Raw genomic sequence first — 18,628 nt, forward strand, 5'->3', positions numbered from 1 at the left:
TATTGGAAGGGGCATGTCCCCAGGAGCACACAGAAGTGGGGTATGTGGTGTTAGCAAGGCTTGTGTAGGTCTGCTGTGAAAGGAGACCTGGAACCAAGGTCTGGCTGGAAGGGGTGTATCTGAAGAACGTAGGAGCAGGGAGCATTGTTAAGAAATTTAGAGGATCCCTGGGTGGCTCAGTGGTTTGGCGCCTGCCTTTGGCCCAGAGTGTGATCCTGGAGTCCTAGGATCGAGTCCCGCATTGGGCTCCCAGCATGGAGCCTGCTTCTCCCTCCTCCTGTGCCTCTGCCTCTCTCTCTCTCTATCATAAATAAATAAAATCAATCAATCAATCAATCAATCAATCAATCTTAAAAAAAAAAAGAAATTTAGGTGAAGAGTGTTTCTGCTTCATTGGTTCTCGTTGCTGTCCCTATGTCTAGGCTGGGGACACGGGAGGGAAATGGTGCCTGTTAGCTCTTTTGTTCTTAGATAGTTTCCCAACTCATATGCTCTGAGATTAGTTTTTTTTTTTTTTTTTTTTTTTTTTTTTTTAAATTTATGACAGTCACAGAGAGAGAGAGAGAGGCAGAGACACAGGCAGAGGGAGAAGCAGGCTCCATGCACTGGGAGCCCGACGTGGGATTCGATCCCAGGTCTCCAGGATCGCGCCCTGGGCCAAAGGCAGGTGCCAAACCGCTGCACCACCCAGGGATCCCTGCTCTGAGATTAGTAAAACAAAACTCTCTTCTACATACTCCATGGGTTTTCCAATTGCTGCTTCCAGGGCTGTTTGTTACACTGTGTCATTAAGGGGGGAGACTCAGTTTCCTCTCACCCTCCTGGCTCTCCCAGAGCCAAAAGGGCTGATTTTTAAAGTTCTAGGTGTTAAGCCTAGAACAGATTGTAAGAATTTGTGTAATTTGACCCCTCTGGTTTTCAAAGCCAAATATTTTGTCTTTTCCCTGTGGGCTCCCCACTGTGATGGTCTGTTTCTCTCCTCTCTCCAAGCCCGCAGTGTCCCTCCTCCCTCCTGAAGAGAGTCCTATGAATCCTTTTAGTTCTCAACCGCATCTCCACCCTTCCTACCCTCTTCGTGTGGCTTCTTCTCTACATTTAGCTGGGGAGAATCTCTTTTGCCAGTCTTTGGGTCATTTTCTGAGTTATTTACACTGATGTGGGTGTTAGTTGTATCTGTATCTGATACAAGGTGAGTTTAGCACCCTCCTACTCTATCTTCCCTAGAAGTAGGATGTTTACCTTTAATGGGAAAAATTAGTCTTAAATATAAAAACCAATTTCCTCCACAGTCAACCACATATTGAATTCATAAATGGTTTAATTTTTATGTGTGTATACACATAAAAACTATTTTTGTTCCTATGCATATAAAAAACCACAGAAATAAATTTGAGGATTTTTTAAAAAAGCATTTTGTTTAATTATGTTTGGAAAAACTTTAACAATTAGATTTATGTAAATAAATACATGAAACAAAAATCCTTAAAAATGGAGCATTTAGGGGTAGCCCAGGTGGCTCAGCGATTTAGCACTGCCTTCAGCCCAGGGGTGAAGACCTGGAGACCCGGGATCCTGGAGATCCGAGATCGAGTCCCAAGTCAGGCTCCCTACAGGGAGCCTGCTTCTCCCTCCGCCTGTGTCTCTGCCTCTCTCTCTCTCTGTGTATCTCTCATGAATAAATAAAATCTTTAAAAAAAAATGGAGCATTTAAAATATTTAGCATTTATCCAAATTATTAAACATTGCCATGTGCAAAGCATTTTACTAAAAAAACAAAGATAAAGATACTCATTAAATTCTGTATGTTATACAATTGTGACTATTTTTAAGAAATGTGTTTTATTGAATGACGGTGAAAAGACATTAAAATCCTCATTAACATATCTATTTTCCAAATTTTCAATTATTGTTTATACTAAACTTATCTGACAAAAGTGAGGACAAATGACTGAAAAACTTTTTTACCTAATATTTAATTTACTTTACAAATTAAAGAACTTATTACTCTACTACCACTTGAGTTATAACTTAAGTATTGAAAAATCTAAACTGGTAGCATCCACTTTCAGATGTTAAATAAAGGAGTAGAAAGTAATTTTGAGAATGTTTCTCACAAGGATTCTGAACTCATTTGTTGAATCACTTTTTGGTTTCTTTAAAATAGTATGCTAAATCAAATGAACTTTTACCAAATAGGTTATTTAAATTCTTACCTCTAATATCCCAATCAACATGGGTTATGTAACTGGTAGCGCCTTTGCATATTCCTACTCGTTTACTACTCATCACATTGTATATATCTATAAAACTGTCATGGGATGCTACCGCAAGGTATTTCCCAGAACCTAGAAGAGAAACATATTTGCTTGAGATTTTCTATCTTTAAAAATATTTTTTACACTCAACAACTAGAGTTAATTTTCTTAATATTTTTTTGGAGGAACTCTTATCTTAGGTGTTTTGTAAATTATAGCAAAATGTGTATCAAGTGACAAACTGTAACTATATATTTTCAAGTATATTATGATTAACAAAATGTTTTCTTTGGTGTAGTGAGACAGCTCAATGGAAAGCAAGGACCAAAAACTATATACCATATAATTTAATACAGCATGTGTTTAAAAAGAAAGAAAGAAAAGAAAAAAAAAAGCCCTCTAAATTTAGAAGAAATGGAGGTAAACTAACAAATTTTGCCTTAACATTAGTACTTCCCACATTATAGTGTATTTTGTCAGAGTGAATACATGGAAATTGATGAAGCAAAATTAATGCAAAATTTCAAAAGTATTAAGAATATAATGAAGATAGTCATCCAATATATGTTAGAAATGAAGAAACCGAAACCCAGAGAAGTGCCTTGGCTCAAATCACACAGAAAATTTAGTGACAGAATTGGCACTAAGCTGGATATTTTGCCACTGATCTAATACGGGAATTTTACCTCCTACCTTATTGTCTTTTCTAGTAAAAAATTAAAATTCCAAGATAGAATAATGGTTAATAAAAATTACATATTGATATATTTGCTTACTACCTCACCCAAGTTAATAATCAAATATGATTTCAACGCTGTCTTACCTGGTGAAAATCGAATATCTGAAATAATATCTTTTCTGTGGTGAAAAGACACAAGGTCCTCTAGAGTATCTGCATTTGCCATTAAGAAACTTCCATCATTCATACCTACAGCTAAAGCTTTACCGTCAGGAGAAAAACAGCAACATCTCCCACCTAAAAGAGACAGACAGCATATATCAGGTGATTTTCTTTTTTTTTAATTATGTGCTAAGGAACTTCTAATTTCAAAGAGAATTTCTGTATCCATTATGGCCCCAAATCAGTATTCAAAAGGAGTCAAGGGATGCAGGCAACAGAGTTTTCTACTGAAATCAGTGGTATGGAAACCATTCCCCTCTTCCAAATGTAACAAAAGTACTAATATTTACCTTAAAAAATTAAGTTGATGAAAGATAATGAGAGATTTTAACTAGTGTAAAAAGCCAATGACATATGCGGAAATTTGTGTGTGTGTGTGTGTGTGTGTGTGTGTGTGTTTGAGATTACTACCTCTGTAGTTTCTATCCAACAAATCAGATTTTTTTTTTTTTTTTACAAATCAGAAATTTAAGAAATAAGGCCATCCTTACAAAAGTCCTTTCAAATTTGAAAAAATATGACAATAGATAATTACTAAAGCTAGGAAGATCTATCCATGCATGGAAGATCTAATCATGCTTGAAGAAATAATGATGCTAATATTATTAATTTTGAAGAAAAAAGAATTAATATGTATTGGGAAATAAACAAAAATGGGCTTGCCCTGATAGCAAGGGATATATGGCAGACATATTCAAAAGTCCTAAGACTTTTGGTGTCATACATAACATTTGGAGAGGGAGAGATGGGGTACAGCTGTTACAGAATGAAAAGTTACAGAATGAACTAAGAACAAGTTATTTATTTATCATTTCATTATCAAGAACATATTGATAATGAAGAAATCTAGGATGATTTTTGAGATTTAAGAGATGATGGCAACCTGCAGCTGGCGTCAAAGTGATGACAAAGGTGAGGATTTGGATATTTTGAAGATAGAGTTGCCAGGACTCTTAGTGGGAGGAGAGCAGAAGAAAAAGATAAAAATCAAGAATATTTTTTTCAAATGGTGATATTATTCCCAAGATGGAAAAAACTGAGGAAGTACAAATGTTTGGCTTTATACCCATACAGTTAAGGATACTTATGAGAAATTAAGTGAAGACATTGAGAAGCCAGTTTGATATAATTATACTTCTCTGAAGTTCAAAGGAGAGGACTAGACTAGAGATATAAATATGGGAAACAGTGGCATACAGTTAGTAGTCACAGTCATGAACTTGGATAAGAGCTTGTTATTAATTTATTGCCTCTCAGCTCCAAATCCACCCTTTTCTTTCCTGCTATGTGATATTAGAGCTAGGCCCTGTAGATATTTTTCCTTTTCCAGCTAATTTGATTTTGTGAAGGGTCCTTGCAAAGCCAAAGAAGGAAGAGATTTTTCTTTCCTCTGGTGTGCTGGAACCAGTAGATGATATTAATGACAGGGCAAGGGTAGGTATGGGGGATGGGATTGGGAATGGAAGATTTTCTCTGCCACCACAGCAAAAGATTTCTTTGACCAGCCCTTTGGCAAGTTTCTTTTTCAATGGCACCCATATCCTCTCCAAAGAGATCTGAATCTGCCTGGGAGAGGAGAGGAAGAGTCCTTCCTTAATCACCATCCACTAATCCTGCAGGTGGCAGTTGCTTTCTGCAGTTGCTACTCCTATACTCCTTAGAATCCTCCTTACCTCTTTTAGTAGCTAACCATCTTTTATTAGTTAACAACACTTATTCATATTAAATTTCCCCTATTCCATTTACTAAGGTGGTTTCTGTCTGTAAATTATAGCAAAATGGTTACAGAACTGGTACTGAAGTAGTCACAGGAGACAGATCATTGAAGATGGAACTTTTTGGAATTGGTTTAGTCATGCCTTTGGATATATACACAGTGCTGAGCCCTTAACAATGGGAAATGGGATGCACTGGCTTAACAATCAAGTAATCTCCTGTGGTTAACTATAGAGTGTCTAAGGAAGTAAAATGCCCTGGGAGTCCAAGAGGCTGCTGTCTTTGACACAAAATAACGATGACCCCAAGAATGATACTGTGCAAAAGATTCCACTGAGTGCCTGGAACATTTAAAAGAAAGAAGGAGCAAGCTCAGGTCTGTCTGTCTATTTATTTTTTAAAGATTTTATTTACTCATTCATGAGAGAGAGAAAGAGAGAGAGAGAGAGACAGGCAGAGGGAGAAGCAGGCTCCATATAGGGAGCCTGATGTGGGACTCGACCCGCGGGTCTCCAGGATCACGCCCTGGGCCGAAGGCAGGCACTAAACCGCTGAGCCACCCAGGATCCCCAAGCTTAGGTCTTTAAACTCTCAGTATGAGTCATGGTCTGAATAGAGAACACAAGCTGATGTTGCTAAAAATTAAAAGACAAAATTTAATTGTGTAGGTTGCAAATTTACAATGTCAGTTGAATTCCCAGTCTCACCAAGTTTCTTATGTGATGGGGCACTGATTGGAAAGGAAGGAATTTCGAACTGTGGAATGGGAGCAACCGGTTAGATTCAGACAAAACTGAAAATCCTTTTTTTTTTCCATTGAGGCATTTTATTTGCACATATGAATTACATCCCTAGAAAAAGAATCCCAGGATTTTTCCCTCCTGTGTGTTTTCGTCTTGTTTCTTTGTGGTCCATGATGCCAGCTAAGGTTGTCAGTACAATGAAATCAAACTGGTGGGATGGGAGCAGGTTATTCTGCCATTTTTCTAGATCTTTCAGTTGTACATCAAATCTGGGGCTGATCACTCCACACTTGTTTAACCTGCCTGTGAGGTTCACAACAATTTTCCCAGCTCTGTGATCATCAATGATTTCAAATTCGCCAATGTAACCATGCTTCATTATCACAGTGAGAAATCGGACGATGACTTTGGAGCATGGCCTGATAAGAACCTAGCGCTTGCCTCTTTTTTCAGCATTGTTGATGCTCTTGAGAGCATCTGTCAGGACGTTCATGCGCACCATGTGGCTCAGCCGCCATCCAGGAGGATGTGGCCCCAACCACTAAGGCCATGGGGCCGCAGACCAAGTCGGGCTATGGCCTCTCAGAGCGGTCGGCAGCTCCGGTTCCCGCCAGTACTGCGGCCAGTGCTCCACAGGCCGGACTCTCTCAAAAGTGCGGAGCGTGCAGCGGACCGACATGACTGACTCTCCCCTACTTGGCTTAAGTGCCACCGCCCCCCCCGCCCCCCGCAAGGGCAACATCCTCTGCCCAAGAGGGCTCTGGCACCGAAATCGAGGCTCAGACTGCAGGATGGCGCTGATAGCCGACCGAAAATCTTTTTTTGAATCTAAAGATTTTATCCATTTATTCATGAGAGACACATATAGAGAGGCAGAGACACAGACAGAGATAGAAGCGGGCTCCATGCAGGAAGCCTAATGTGGGACTTGATCCCAGATTCCAAATCACACCCAGGGCCAAAGGCTGATGCTCAACTGCTGAGCCACCCAGGCATCCCCAAAAACTGAAAGTCTTGAACTTCTGTGTTTACTGAGTCTCAGAGCTGGGGCCAAGTTTGCTCTCCTGTGTCTGGGAAGACTGACCTTCTGGGGTAAATGCTTTGCAGGGGATGTTTAACATTCTGAAGAACCATCACAACTACTTCTCTGCTGTCACTAGACTCCTAGCTTGGATCAAATCTCAGCATGCTCTAGGGCGGAGGTTGGCAAACTTTTTTTTAAGGACCAGAGAGTAAATATTTTCAGTGTCGCAGGCCATATGGTCTCTGTCACTACTATTCAACTCTGCTACTGTAGCACAAAAGCAGATATAAATAGTACATAAATGAATGGACATGGCTGTGTTCCAATAAAATATTACTTACAAAATCAGGAGGTGGTCTGGATTTGCTAACATTTGATATAGAGGAAGGAATACAAAAGCTTAGGGAGGTAAGAATGTTGCAGCAGATTTTTCATATGCAACCTATATGTCTGCCCACCAAGAACAACCCCCTCAAAAGTCTAGAAAATAGTCCCTTTACAAAACCATTGAGAAATAACATTAAGGGCAACATCTACATCTTTGAAAAGCTCTATGATATCCTCCTGTGTAGATCAGGAATGGGAGACGTCTCCATTAATATGGGCTTCCTGATTCAATAGGGATCATCTAGGAAAAGCAGAAGCCAAGTAGCAGCACTTAAAAGAGCAGATTTGGGCAGCCCGGGTAGCTCAGCAGTTTAGCGCCACCTTCAGCGCCACCTGGGTGTGATCCTGGAGACCTGGGATGGAGTCCCACATTGGGCTACCTGCATGGAGCCTGCTTCTCCCTCTGCCTGTGTCTCTGCCTCTGTCTCTCTCTCACGAATAAATAAATAAAATCTTAAAAAAAATAAAAATAAAAGAGCAGTTCTTTTACCAAAAAAGGGCAGCAGGAAGGTACTAATAATCAGAATGTTCTGGCCTGTGGAGATTTCTGATGGTGACTAATCAATCATGGTATCTGAAGGAATGAAACAGATGAGTAGACTACTAGATTAATGTTTGTTCTATGTAACAGAAAAAACTCCAGACCTGGTGGCTAAGAAACGGACTTCAGATACCATGATGGAAAGTCACAGATTCTCAGCTTGTTTTCAGACCTGGGCCAATCATATACTTAGAGCCCCTGATTAAAGGGAAGGCTAAGTCTCATTGAAAAGGACCCTGTAGCAATGCCACAGCATATTAAGTACATCTTCTTCCAAATCAATCAGTGGCCACAAATGGCTCAACTGAAGAAAAGGAAATACTCAAACATTCAGGAATTAGTAAACAGGGCTCTGAACTGACACTAATTCTGTGAATTCCATCCAATTCCTGAATTGTAGCATTTATACCTGGCAACTTGTAGAATCCACTAGACTGGTTCCATGATCCATGGGATAAGGGTCATTACAAGGAAAAATAAGTGCAAACTCCTGGAAATTTCTCTCTCTCAAGATAATAAATCAGATGCAAAACTGCAGGCTTGAGAATTGAAAAAAATCAGTGATACTACCAAAGACTTAAAATATGCACTAGTGATGGGATGCCTGGGTGGCTCAGTGGTTGAGCACCTGCCTTTGGCTCAGGACATGATCCTGGAGTCCTGGGATCGAGTCCTGCATCGGGCTCCCTGTATGGAGCCTGCTTCTCCCTCTGCCTATGTCTCTGCCTCTATCTCTGTGTCTCTCATGAATTAAATAAATAAAATATTTAAAAAAATACACTGGTGAAAATATCTAACACGCTTAGACTTGCCAGTTTGGTCTATGTGAAATAAGATGGATTTTGTTTATTTTTATTTTTTTTAAAGATTTATTTATTCATATGAGAGAGAAATTGTGAGAGAGTGTGGTGGGGGGCAGAGGGAGAGAAGAAGACTCCCTGCCGTGTGTGGGGCCAAATTCAGGGCTCCATCTCACGACCTTGATATCATGACCTGAGCTGAAATCAAGAGTCGAATGCTTAACCAGCTGAGGCACCCAGGCTCCCCTAAGAGGGACTTTAGATACTAACCATGGATAATAAATTTAATCAGGTAGCAATACTAACTGAAGCTACTCTTCCAGATCTTTACAAGAACAAACAAACACAGCCCCTAACATTTTGCATGCAGTTACTGCCCTAGTTAATGCTTTTTTCCTCCACCCCAATTTATAAGGACCACCAGAGCAGTCTGCTTTTACCTGGCTTGTATCTGTGCACACCATCAAAGCCTTGCCTCAGGGCTATTCAACTCTCCTGTTTTTTGCCATAATATAGTCCAGAGAGATCCTGATCGTCTTGACATTCCACAAAACATCTCAATGGTCCACTACATTGATGACATTATGCAGAATGGATCTGGGGAGCAGGAAGCAACAAGTACTTTAGATGTCTTAGTGAGACATAAGTGAATCAAGAGAGTGGAAGATAATTCCCACAAAAAATTAAGGGACCTGCCACCTCAGAAGCTTCTGGGGATCCAATTCTCTGGAATACATCAAGATACTCCCTTTAAAGGTGAAAAGCAGGTTGCTGCACCTTCCATCACCTACCACAAACAAAAGGAGCAAAATGCCTTTTATGCCTTTTGGAAGTCTACACATTTGAGTTAGCTGCTTCTATTCATTTATCAAGTCACTTAAGAGGCTTCCAGGGGACCAGAAAAGAAGGCAAGCTGATCTTCCATTTAGGCCTTATAATCTAGCAAATACAATGATACTCAAAGTGTCTGTGGTAAATAAAGACACTATTTGAAGTGTCTGCATGAAGCCTCTGGAAAGCTATTCAAGGAGAATTGTACCGCAGATCTCTTAGATTTGGGAAAAAAATCCGTACCCTTCTTTATAGGTAACTATTTTCCCTTTGAGAAGGTGTTTCAGCCTTACTACTTGGCCTTGGTAGAGACTAAATGCCTAACTATGGGATATCAGGTGACTATGTGTCCTAAGCTTCCTCCCTGAATCGCAAGTTACATGACCTATCTAGCCATAGATTGGGTGTGCAGAGCAGCTATCTATGATCAAATGGAAATGGTATATAAAAGACCAGTCTTCCACAGATCTGGAAGTCAGAAGTAATTTGCATGAATAAGTGGCTCAGAATCCAACAATACTTCCTGCTACAATATCTCTTCTCTCTCCCAGTCTATACCTGTGGCCTCACAGGTATTCTTTAATGATCAGTTGACTGAGGAAGAAAAAACTTGAGCCAGATTTACAGATGTTTCTATATAGTATATGTTGGTACCCATCTGAAGTCACTATAGCCCCACTCAGGGGTGACCCTGAAGGATAGCAGTAAAAGTAAAATTTCACAATGGGCAGCACCTTCAAGCAGTACATTTGGTTTGCCACTTTTGTGGTGAGAAATGACCAGATGGACAGATTTATCCTGACTCATTAGCAAGTGTTAACTAGTTGGATGATCAGTTGGGGACTGGATTCTTTCAGGATTAGAAAGAATGGAATTTTCCTTGATAGAAAATGAAACTTTCAAAAAGGGCAAGGTATGTGAAGATTTTTGTGTCCTACAGAATGCCCAAATCGTCTATTCCAGAGGAGACCAGTATTGTGCTCTATGGATCTCAGAGAAGCCTCTTTTCCTAGCCAATTAGTACTCACTCAGTGAGCCCACGGTGACAAAGACAGAGTTTATGCTAGACTTGGAAAACATAGATTCTCTTTTTCAAGGTTATCTTGCTACCACTACCACTACCGCTGAGTGTCTAATATGCTAACAGTAGAGATCAAGTGAACCTCTGATACAGTACCATTCCCTAGGGGGATCAACCAGCCAACTGGTAGCATATTGATTATACTGAGCCTCTTCCATTATGGAGGAGGCAAAGATTCATCTTCACTAAAACAGACATGAATTCTGGATTTGCCTTCTATGACCATTATGATCCTGCTAGCACTGCCATCCATGAACACATGGGATGCCTTATCCACCATCACCGAATTTAATGCTTCTGATCAAGGAACTTATAATCAAAAATATGTAGCATTAGACTTATACCCATGGAATTAATTTTATCACAACTCCCACTACTCAAGAGAAAGTTACTAAAAGAACAATTAATTAACTGTGGAATGGCTTATCGAAAACTAATTTATGGCACCATCTGAGAAACAATGCCCTCAAAGATAAGGGTTTTGTCTTACAGCATGCAACACATGCTTTGAATCACAGACCATTGTCTACTTCATAGCCGGATAACACAGGTCTGGAAATCAAGAAGTAGAAGTGAGAAGGACTCTTCTCACCATTCAATCTAATAACCAACTTGCACAATTTTGTTTTACATCCTGGCAACTCTGAGCTCTGCTGATTTAGTCTTATCTCCCAAGAGCAGAGAGAATTCTTTTACTAGGGGACATATGCCTCTCTGAAATGGAAGGCGAGAGTGCCACTTGGCCATGTTGGGCTCCTTGTGCCAGTGAAACAGCAGGCAAAGAGAAGGGCTGTTACTCTTCTGGCTAGAGTGATTGTTCCTAATTACAGAGGCGACACTGAGTTATTGCTACACACTGAGGGCAAAGGGGACTATATCTGAAACCCAGAGGGATTCATTGGGATGCTTCTTAGTTTTCCATGACCAATGGTAAAACTTAATGGAACAACCACCAGGAAAAAAATCAGGTAGAGATACTGAGATTTCACATCATTTAGCAATGAAGGTCTGGGTTACCTCATGAGCTAAATAACTCTAATTATCTGAGGTTCTGGCTAAGACAAAGAAAATATGAAATGGATACTAGAAGGGGGAAGTCAGAGATATCAACCATAGCCCATAACCAGTTACAGAAATAGGGACTATACATAAATGCTTGTTATGCATATATATAAACTGTTTACTTCTTTTTTTTTTTTAATTTTTATTTATTTATGATAGTCACGCACACACAGAGAGAGAGAGAGAGAGAGAGAGAGAGAGAGGCAGAGACATAGGCAGAGGGAGAAGCAGGCTCCATGCACCGGGAGCCCAACGTGGGATTCGATCCCGGGTCTCCAGGATCACGCCCTGGGCCAAAGGCAGGCGCTAAACCACTGCGCCACCCAGGGATCCCAAAACTGTTTACTTCTTATCTCTTGTTTTTAAATATTTTATACAAGTTCATTGGTGGTTAACTTTACAATTTAGTCTTAAGGTAAGAGAATATTCAGTAAGACCAAAAGTGAATTTGTTAGTAATGAATATAGTCAGCAATGGATACACTGACTGTTGGAGCTGTGTGTCTTCTAATTTTGGGGAGAGGTTGAGAATTTCTTCACCCGTACCAACTGCAGCTGCATCTCTTTGGTTAGAAACTTTTCGGGTAGAACACAAACATAATGTCAGTTCTGTGGTTATACCAAAGTTCAACTGTTCATAAAAAGATACATATAGATGCTAATTAGACTAAAGAGTAGTCTGTGCCAGTTATTACTTTATTGTCTTTTAGTTCCAAATCTACCATTTCTGGGGCCTTGTAGAAGATTTTTGTCTTGCCAGCAAACTGATACAAAGCTTTGCCAATAGAGGATGTTGGGAAGATACTACCAGTTCAAAGCAGGAGAAAGGGACTCTTCTAGTGTTGGATTTTACCTAGCCAGCCAGAGCACTGTTATGTGGGGAATCTGCAGCATTCTCTAACTGGGGCAGTACCCAGAGTCCCCTACCAAGGTCCCCTACCATCACATGATCCCAGGGTCCTGGGATTAAGCTCCGCATGGGGCTCCCTGCAGGGAGCCTGCTTCTCCCTCTGCCTATGTCTCTGCCTCTCTCTGTGTATCTCTCATGAATAAAGTCCTAAAAGAATAAAAAAAAATAAGGCTATGACTGCTCTGTAGGCACAGGAGACTTATTTTGCACCAGGGCCTCCTGGATAAAATTGGATCTTTGAAGGGTTATACAGACATCGTATTCATACAGTCCTGGTTTTCAAGTTCCAGGTTACTTTTAAGTTCCAAAATACCAGCACTGAAGATATAAGACATTATTTCCAAATTTTAAAATAATCTGATAACTGGAAAATTAACATCTTTTTTTTTTTTTTTAAAGATTTTATTTATTTATTCATGAGAAACACAGACATAGGCAGAGGGAGAGGCAGGCTTCCCACAGGAAGCCTGATGCGGGACTTGATCCTGGGACTGTGGGATCACAACCTGAGCCAAAGGCATATGCTCAACCACTGAGCCACTCAGGTGCCCCGGGATCATTAACATCTTAGGGCATCTAGAGTTCTATTATTTTCCTACTTCTTTCAAGCTTTAATGGAGAGGACAATCAACTAAGCAAAGTTTCAACTGTGCAAATAATTCTTACTCTAGGTTCAAAGACTTTGTCTACAAGTGGAATGTGATCACTGGATTGGTTTCTTAGATCTGCCATTATAAGTTACTGCAAACTAGGTGGCTTAAAACAACAGAAATCTCTTTTCTCACAGTTCTGGAAGCCAGAGTTTGAAATCAAGGTATTGGCAGAACTATGCTCCCTCTGAAAGTTCTAGGAAGGAATTCTTTCTTGCCTCTCCCTGGCTTCTGGAGTTTCCCACCAATCCTTGATGCTCCTTGGCTTGTAGATGCATCACCTCAATTTCTGCCTGTTATTACATCATATTCTTCCTTTGTGTCTGTGTTTGTGTCTTCATAAAGCCTTCTTATAAGAACACATGTCATTCAATATAGAGTCCATCCTAATCCAGTATGACCACATCTTAGCTTGATTACATTTGCAAAGACCCTATTTCCAAATAAGGTCACATTCAAAGGTATGGGGGGTTAGGACTTACACATATCCTTTTAGGGACACAATTCAATCCACATTAGACATGATAGTAATGGATTAGAATTTCCTTCTATACATCACAAATCTAAGAACAATGAAACTAGAAATCCTAAAAAAAAAAAAAAAAAAAGAAAAAAGAAACTAGAAATCCTTTCTTTTAAATAAACATTATAGCTTGCTATCAATAAAAGAATAATAGTCCTTACCAAAAAAGAAAAAGTTATTCAAAAAGATGTCTTCAAAGCTATCAAACAAGAGATAGTTGTATATGATGACTTCGAGGAAATACAGAAATAGATTATATTTGTATCTTTTCACCTTACTCAGACTAGTATATAGTATAGTTAGGGTCTTTTGAACATCTGGGAATACTTATACAAAACGAATTACTTTTGCAACTCAATGATAATAATGGACTTTCGTTTTGACTGCTTTTTTTTATTTTTTTTTTTTAGGATTTTATTTATTTCTTTGGACAGGGAGAGCATGAGCATGAGGAGGGGCAGAGGGAGAGGAACAAGCAGACTCCTTAGCAGACTCCTTGCTGGGAGCCTGACATGGGGCTTGATCCCAGGACCCTGATCCCAGGACTCTGAGATCATAACCCCAGCTGAAGGCAGACACTAACTGATTGAGCCACCCAGGCGCCCTGTTAAGACTGTTTTAAAAAGAAAGATTATGGGGCACCTCGGAGGCTCAGTCTGTTAAGCGTCTGCTTTTTGGCTCAAGTCATGATCCTGCAGTCCCAGGATCTGCCATGTTGGGGCTCCCTGCTCTGCTTCTGTCTCCCCATCCCACCTCCCCACTTCTGTTTCCTACTCTCTCACTCTCTAAGTAGATACATAAAATCTTTAAAAAAATAAAAGAAAGATTAAGTATTGCATTTTCAAGTTTCCATGCTGAAAGTTTCTCTATTTTAAGAAATATTTATTTTAAGCAATTTATTAATTAAAATAAGGTAAGACAGCCATATTTTTATAATTTCATCTTTTTACTTGAATATTTACAAGCTTTGTACTTAGTTTCAATGATTTTTACTTTTTAACACTTCTTTTGACTTATGAACACCTTAAGAAAGAAAATACAGGGGTGCCTGAGTGGCTCAGTTTGTTAAAAGTCTGCCGTCAGCTCAGGTCATGATCTCAGGGTCCTAGGATCAAGCCCTACATCGGGCTCCTTGCTCAGTGGCGAGCCTGCTTCTCCCTCTCCCCCTTCCTGCAGCTCCTTTTGCTTGTTCTGTCAAATAAGTAAATAAAATCTTTCTTTTTTTAAAAAAGAAAAAAAAAGGTATTTAACTGCATACAATTTCTTTTTTTCCCCAAAAAAACCCTCCACATATCTGTATTGCCCCCCCCACCTTTTTAAAGATTTTATTTATTCACTTGACAGAGAGAGAGAGAGAGAGAACAATCAAGGAGAGCAGTAGAGGGAGAGGGAGAAGCAGACTATCCACTGAGCAGGGAGCCTGATTGGGGCTGGATCCCAGGACCCTAAGATCACAATCCGAGCCGAAGGCAGACGTTTAACCCAACTGAACTACCCAGGCACTCCTTTATTGTCCTTTTATTGAGTATTACAATCATATCTTGAAGGAAGAGTAGACTTTTTAAAGAGCAGACTTTAAAAAATATGCCTGGCAATAAAGAAAAACTCAAGAAATAGACTTGTGTATCTTGCCTGGGTTCTAGATAAAGGGAAAAATCATACTTGGGGATTCACAAATTCAGGGTGACTTATACAAATCTTAGATTTCAAGTTACACTAATTATAGGATCTATGCAATCCTAGCTAAAGAAATCCTTAGTAGTTCTGGATGGTAGCAACTTAGGCACTCAGGCACAAAATCACTCTGGAAGAACACCTTTGATCCAGACCTCAGAAAATCCCTATAGGTAAAGAAAGCCCATTTAAACATAAGCCTACAATCCAAATTTTCAAGTACAAAAGAAAATGGAACACCATGAGGGAGTCAGCAGGAAAATAACCCCAAAGCAGCAGAAAGAAAAACACAGCATAGTCAGATCCCAAAGGATGTCAAATAACTAGATTTTATTTATTCATGAGAGACACAGGCAGAGGGAGAAGCAGGCTCCATGCAGGGAGCCTGATGTGGGACTCAATCCCGGGTCTCCAGGATCACGCCCTGGGCTGAAGGTGGCGCTAAACCGCTGAGCCACCCAGGCTGCCCCTAGATTATATATTCCTTATCTGATAGGTAAGGATTAAAGACATAAGAGAGGAAAGCTAAAACACAAACCAGGAATAATATGTTATAAAAAATTCTAAGGCAATTCGAAAACAAAATTTCTACAAATGAGAATTATCAAAATCAAATACCTAATATGTAGGTGACACAGCAGATGTGAAGGAGAAAGAGCTGCTAATTACTCAGCCATCAAAAAGAATGAAATCTTCCCATTTGCAACAGTATGGATGGAGCTAGAAAGTATTACACTAAGTGAAATAAGTCAGAGAAAGAAAAATACCATATGATTTAACTCACATGTGGAATTTAAGAAATAAAACAAATGAGCAAAAGGAAATAAAGAGAGGCAAGCCAAGAAACACTCTTAACTACAGAGAACAAACAGATGGTTGTCACCACGGTAGGGGGGTGGGTGGGATGGGTTAAATGGGTGATGGCAATTAAGAGTGTACTTGTGTTGAGCACTGAGTGTTCTATGTAAGTATTGAATCACTAAATTGTACACCAGAAACTAATGTTATACTATATATTAGCTAACTGGAGTTTAAATAAAACTTTTTAAAAAGAAAGAGAATTAAGATCTAGAATAAAGATCTTTTTTTTTTAATTAATTTATTTATTTATGATAGTCACACAGAGAGAGAGAGAGAGAGAGGCAGAGACACAGGCAGAGGGAGAAGCAGGCTCCATGCACCGGGAGCCCGACGTGGGATTCGATCCCGGGTCTCCAGGATCGCGCCCTGGGCCAAAGGCAGGCGCCAAACCGCTGCGCCACCCAGGGATCCCTTAAATCTTCCAGAATGCTTCACAAAGAGGTAGAAAATGTGAAATAAGCCAAGACATGGAATAATGGCACAGAATCAAACCATAAAAAGCCCTTTCAACATTCAAGTTTGCAGGGGTGCCTGGATGGTTAAGTTGGTTAAGTGTCTGACTCTTGATTGCAGCTCAGGTCATGATCTCAGAGTCGTGCTGGGCAAGGAAGGAGCCTGCTTAAGATTCTCTCTCTCGCTCTTTCCCTCCTCCTCTCCCCACTTGCATGTGCTCTCCCTATCTAAATAAATAATTTAGATTTGCAAAATCAGCTAGAAACAGTTAACAAAATGGCAATAAACATGTACCTACCAATAATTATTTTAAATGTAAATGGATTAAATGCCCCAATCAAAAGACAGTGTAGCTGAATGGATAAAAATAGAAGACCCATCTATATGCTGCCCACAAGAAATACATTGTACAAATAAGGTCACACACAAAATAAAAGTGCAGGTATGAAAAAAGATATTCTAGGCAAATGGAAACCAAAAGAAAGCTGGGTAGCCTTACTTTTATCAGATGAAACAGACTTTAAAATAAAGACTGTAGAGGCACCTGGGTGGGTCAGTTGGTTAAGCAATTCAGGTCATGTTCCTGGGGTCTTGGGACTGAGTCCCAAGTCAGGCTCCCTGCTCTGTGGGACTCTGCTTCTCCCTCTTCCTCTGCTGCTCCCTCTGCTTATGCTCTCTCACTTGTGCTCTCTCTCAAATAAATAAAATCTTAAAAAAAAAAGACTGTAATAAGAGACAAAGAAGGTCAATACATAATGATAAAGGGGTCAATCCAACTAGAGAATGTAACATTTGTTAATATGTATTCAACAGAAGAGCACTTACATACATAAAGCAAATATTAACAGATCTAAAGGGAGAAGTAGCAATACAATAATTATAGGGGTCTTTAATACCCCATTCATATCAATAGATAGATCATCTAAACAGAAAATTAATAAGGAAACACTGGCCTTAAATGGCATGTTACACCAGATGGGCTTAACGGATATTTACAGAAGATCCCATCCAGAAACAAGAGAATACACATTCTTCTCAAGTGCACATGGAACATTCTCCAAGACAAATCATATGTTACGCCACAAAACGACTATTAATAAATCTAAGAGGACTAAAATCATATCAAGCATCTAATCCAACCACAACAGTATGACACTAGAAATTAATTACATGAAGAAAACTGGAAAACTCACAAATACATGAAGATTAAACAACATGTTACTGAACAACCAATAGGTCAAAGAATTTAAAAGAGAAATAAAAAAAATACTCTGAAACAAACAAAAATGGAAATATACCAAAATTTATGAAATAGAGCATAACAGTTCTAAGAGGTAAGTTTATAGTGATAAATGCCTACCTCAGAAACAAAAACAAATCTCACATAAATAACCTAACTTTATACCTCAAGGAACTAGAAAAAAAAAGAACTGAAGGCCAAAGGTAGTAGAAGAAAGGAAACAAAGATTTGAACAGAAATAAATGGAGACTAGAAAAACAATAGAAAAATCAGGGACACTAAGAGCTGGTTTTTGAAAAGACAAAATTGACAAACCTTTAGCTAGACTCACTAAGAAAAAAGAGGGGACTCAAATAAAATCAGAAATGAAAGAGGAGATGTTACAACTGATACCACAGAAATATAAAGGATCATAAGAGACCACTCTGAATAATTATTTGCCAACAAACTACTTAGAAGAAATGGATAAATTCCTAAAAACATACAATCTGCCAAGACTGAATTATGATGAAACAGAAAATGTGAACAGACTGGTTACTAGCAAGGAGATTAAGTTAGTAATAAAAATCTCCCAATTAATAAAAGTTCAGGACCAGATGGCTTCACTGGTGAATTTACCAAGTACCCAAAGAATAATTAATACCAATTCTTCTCAAAATCTTCTGAAAAATAGAAGAGGGAGGAACTCTTCCAAACATATTTCACCAGGGCAACATTACCTTAATACCAAAATCAGACAAAGAGGCCACAAAAAAAAAAAAAAAAAAAGAAAAGGAAAAAAAGAAAAAAAGAAAGAAAGAAAATTACAGGTCAATGTCTCTGATGAACATAGAGGCAAAAATCATCAACAAAGTATAAGTAAACTGAATTCAGAAATACATTAAAAGGATCATACAGCATGATCAAGTGGGATTTATTCCAGGGATGCAAGAATGATTCGACATGTACAAATCAGTCAATGTGATATAGTATCATTA

The 18,628-nt window shown here is 39.2% G+C and overlaps 1 protein-coding gene and 1 pseudogene across 13 annotated transcripts in view; both read right to left on the reverse strand.

The window, feature by feature from the left end:
- EML5 (EMAP like 5) overlaps positions 1-18,628 on the reverse strand; it is a 182,900-nt gene that overhangs the window by 48,815 nt on the left and 115,457 nt on the right. For all 13 annotated transcript variants that reach the window (XR_012037050.1, XR_012037051.1, XR_012037052.1 and 10 more), the window contains 2 exons: positions 3,079-3,231; positions 2,214-2,345 (listed from right to left, as the gene is read on the reverse strand). Coding sequence is in view for 10 of the 13 variants with exons in the window: in XM_072839627.1 (XP_072695728.1) it covers positions 2,214-2,345; positions 3,079-3,231 (285 nt within the window). In the remaining 3 variants the exon portion in view is untranslated. The remainder of the gene's footprint in view (positions 1-2,213; positions 2,346-3,078; positions 3,232-18,628) is intronic.
- On the reverse strand, positions 5,716-6,132 carry LOC140640623 (small ribosomal subunit protein uS8-like; annotated as a pseudogene).

Source organism: Canis lupus, chromosome 9 (genome assembly GCF_048164855.1).
Source record: "Canis lupus baileyi chromosome 9, mCanLup2.hap1, whole genome shotgun sequence".
Taxonomy (NCBI): Eukaryota; Metazoa; Chordata; class Mammalia; order Carnivora; family Canidae; genus Canis; species Canis lupus.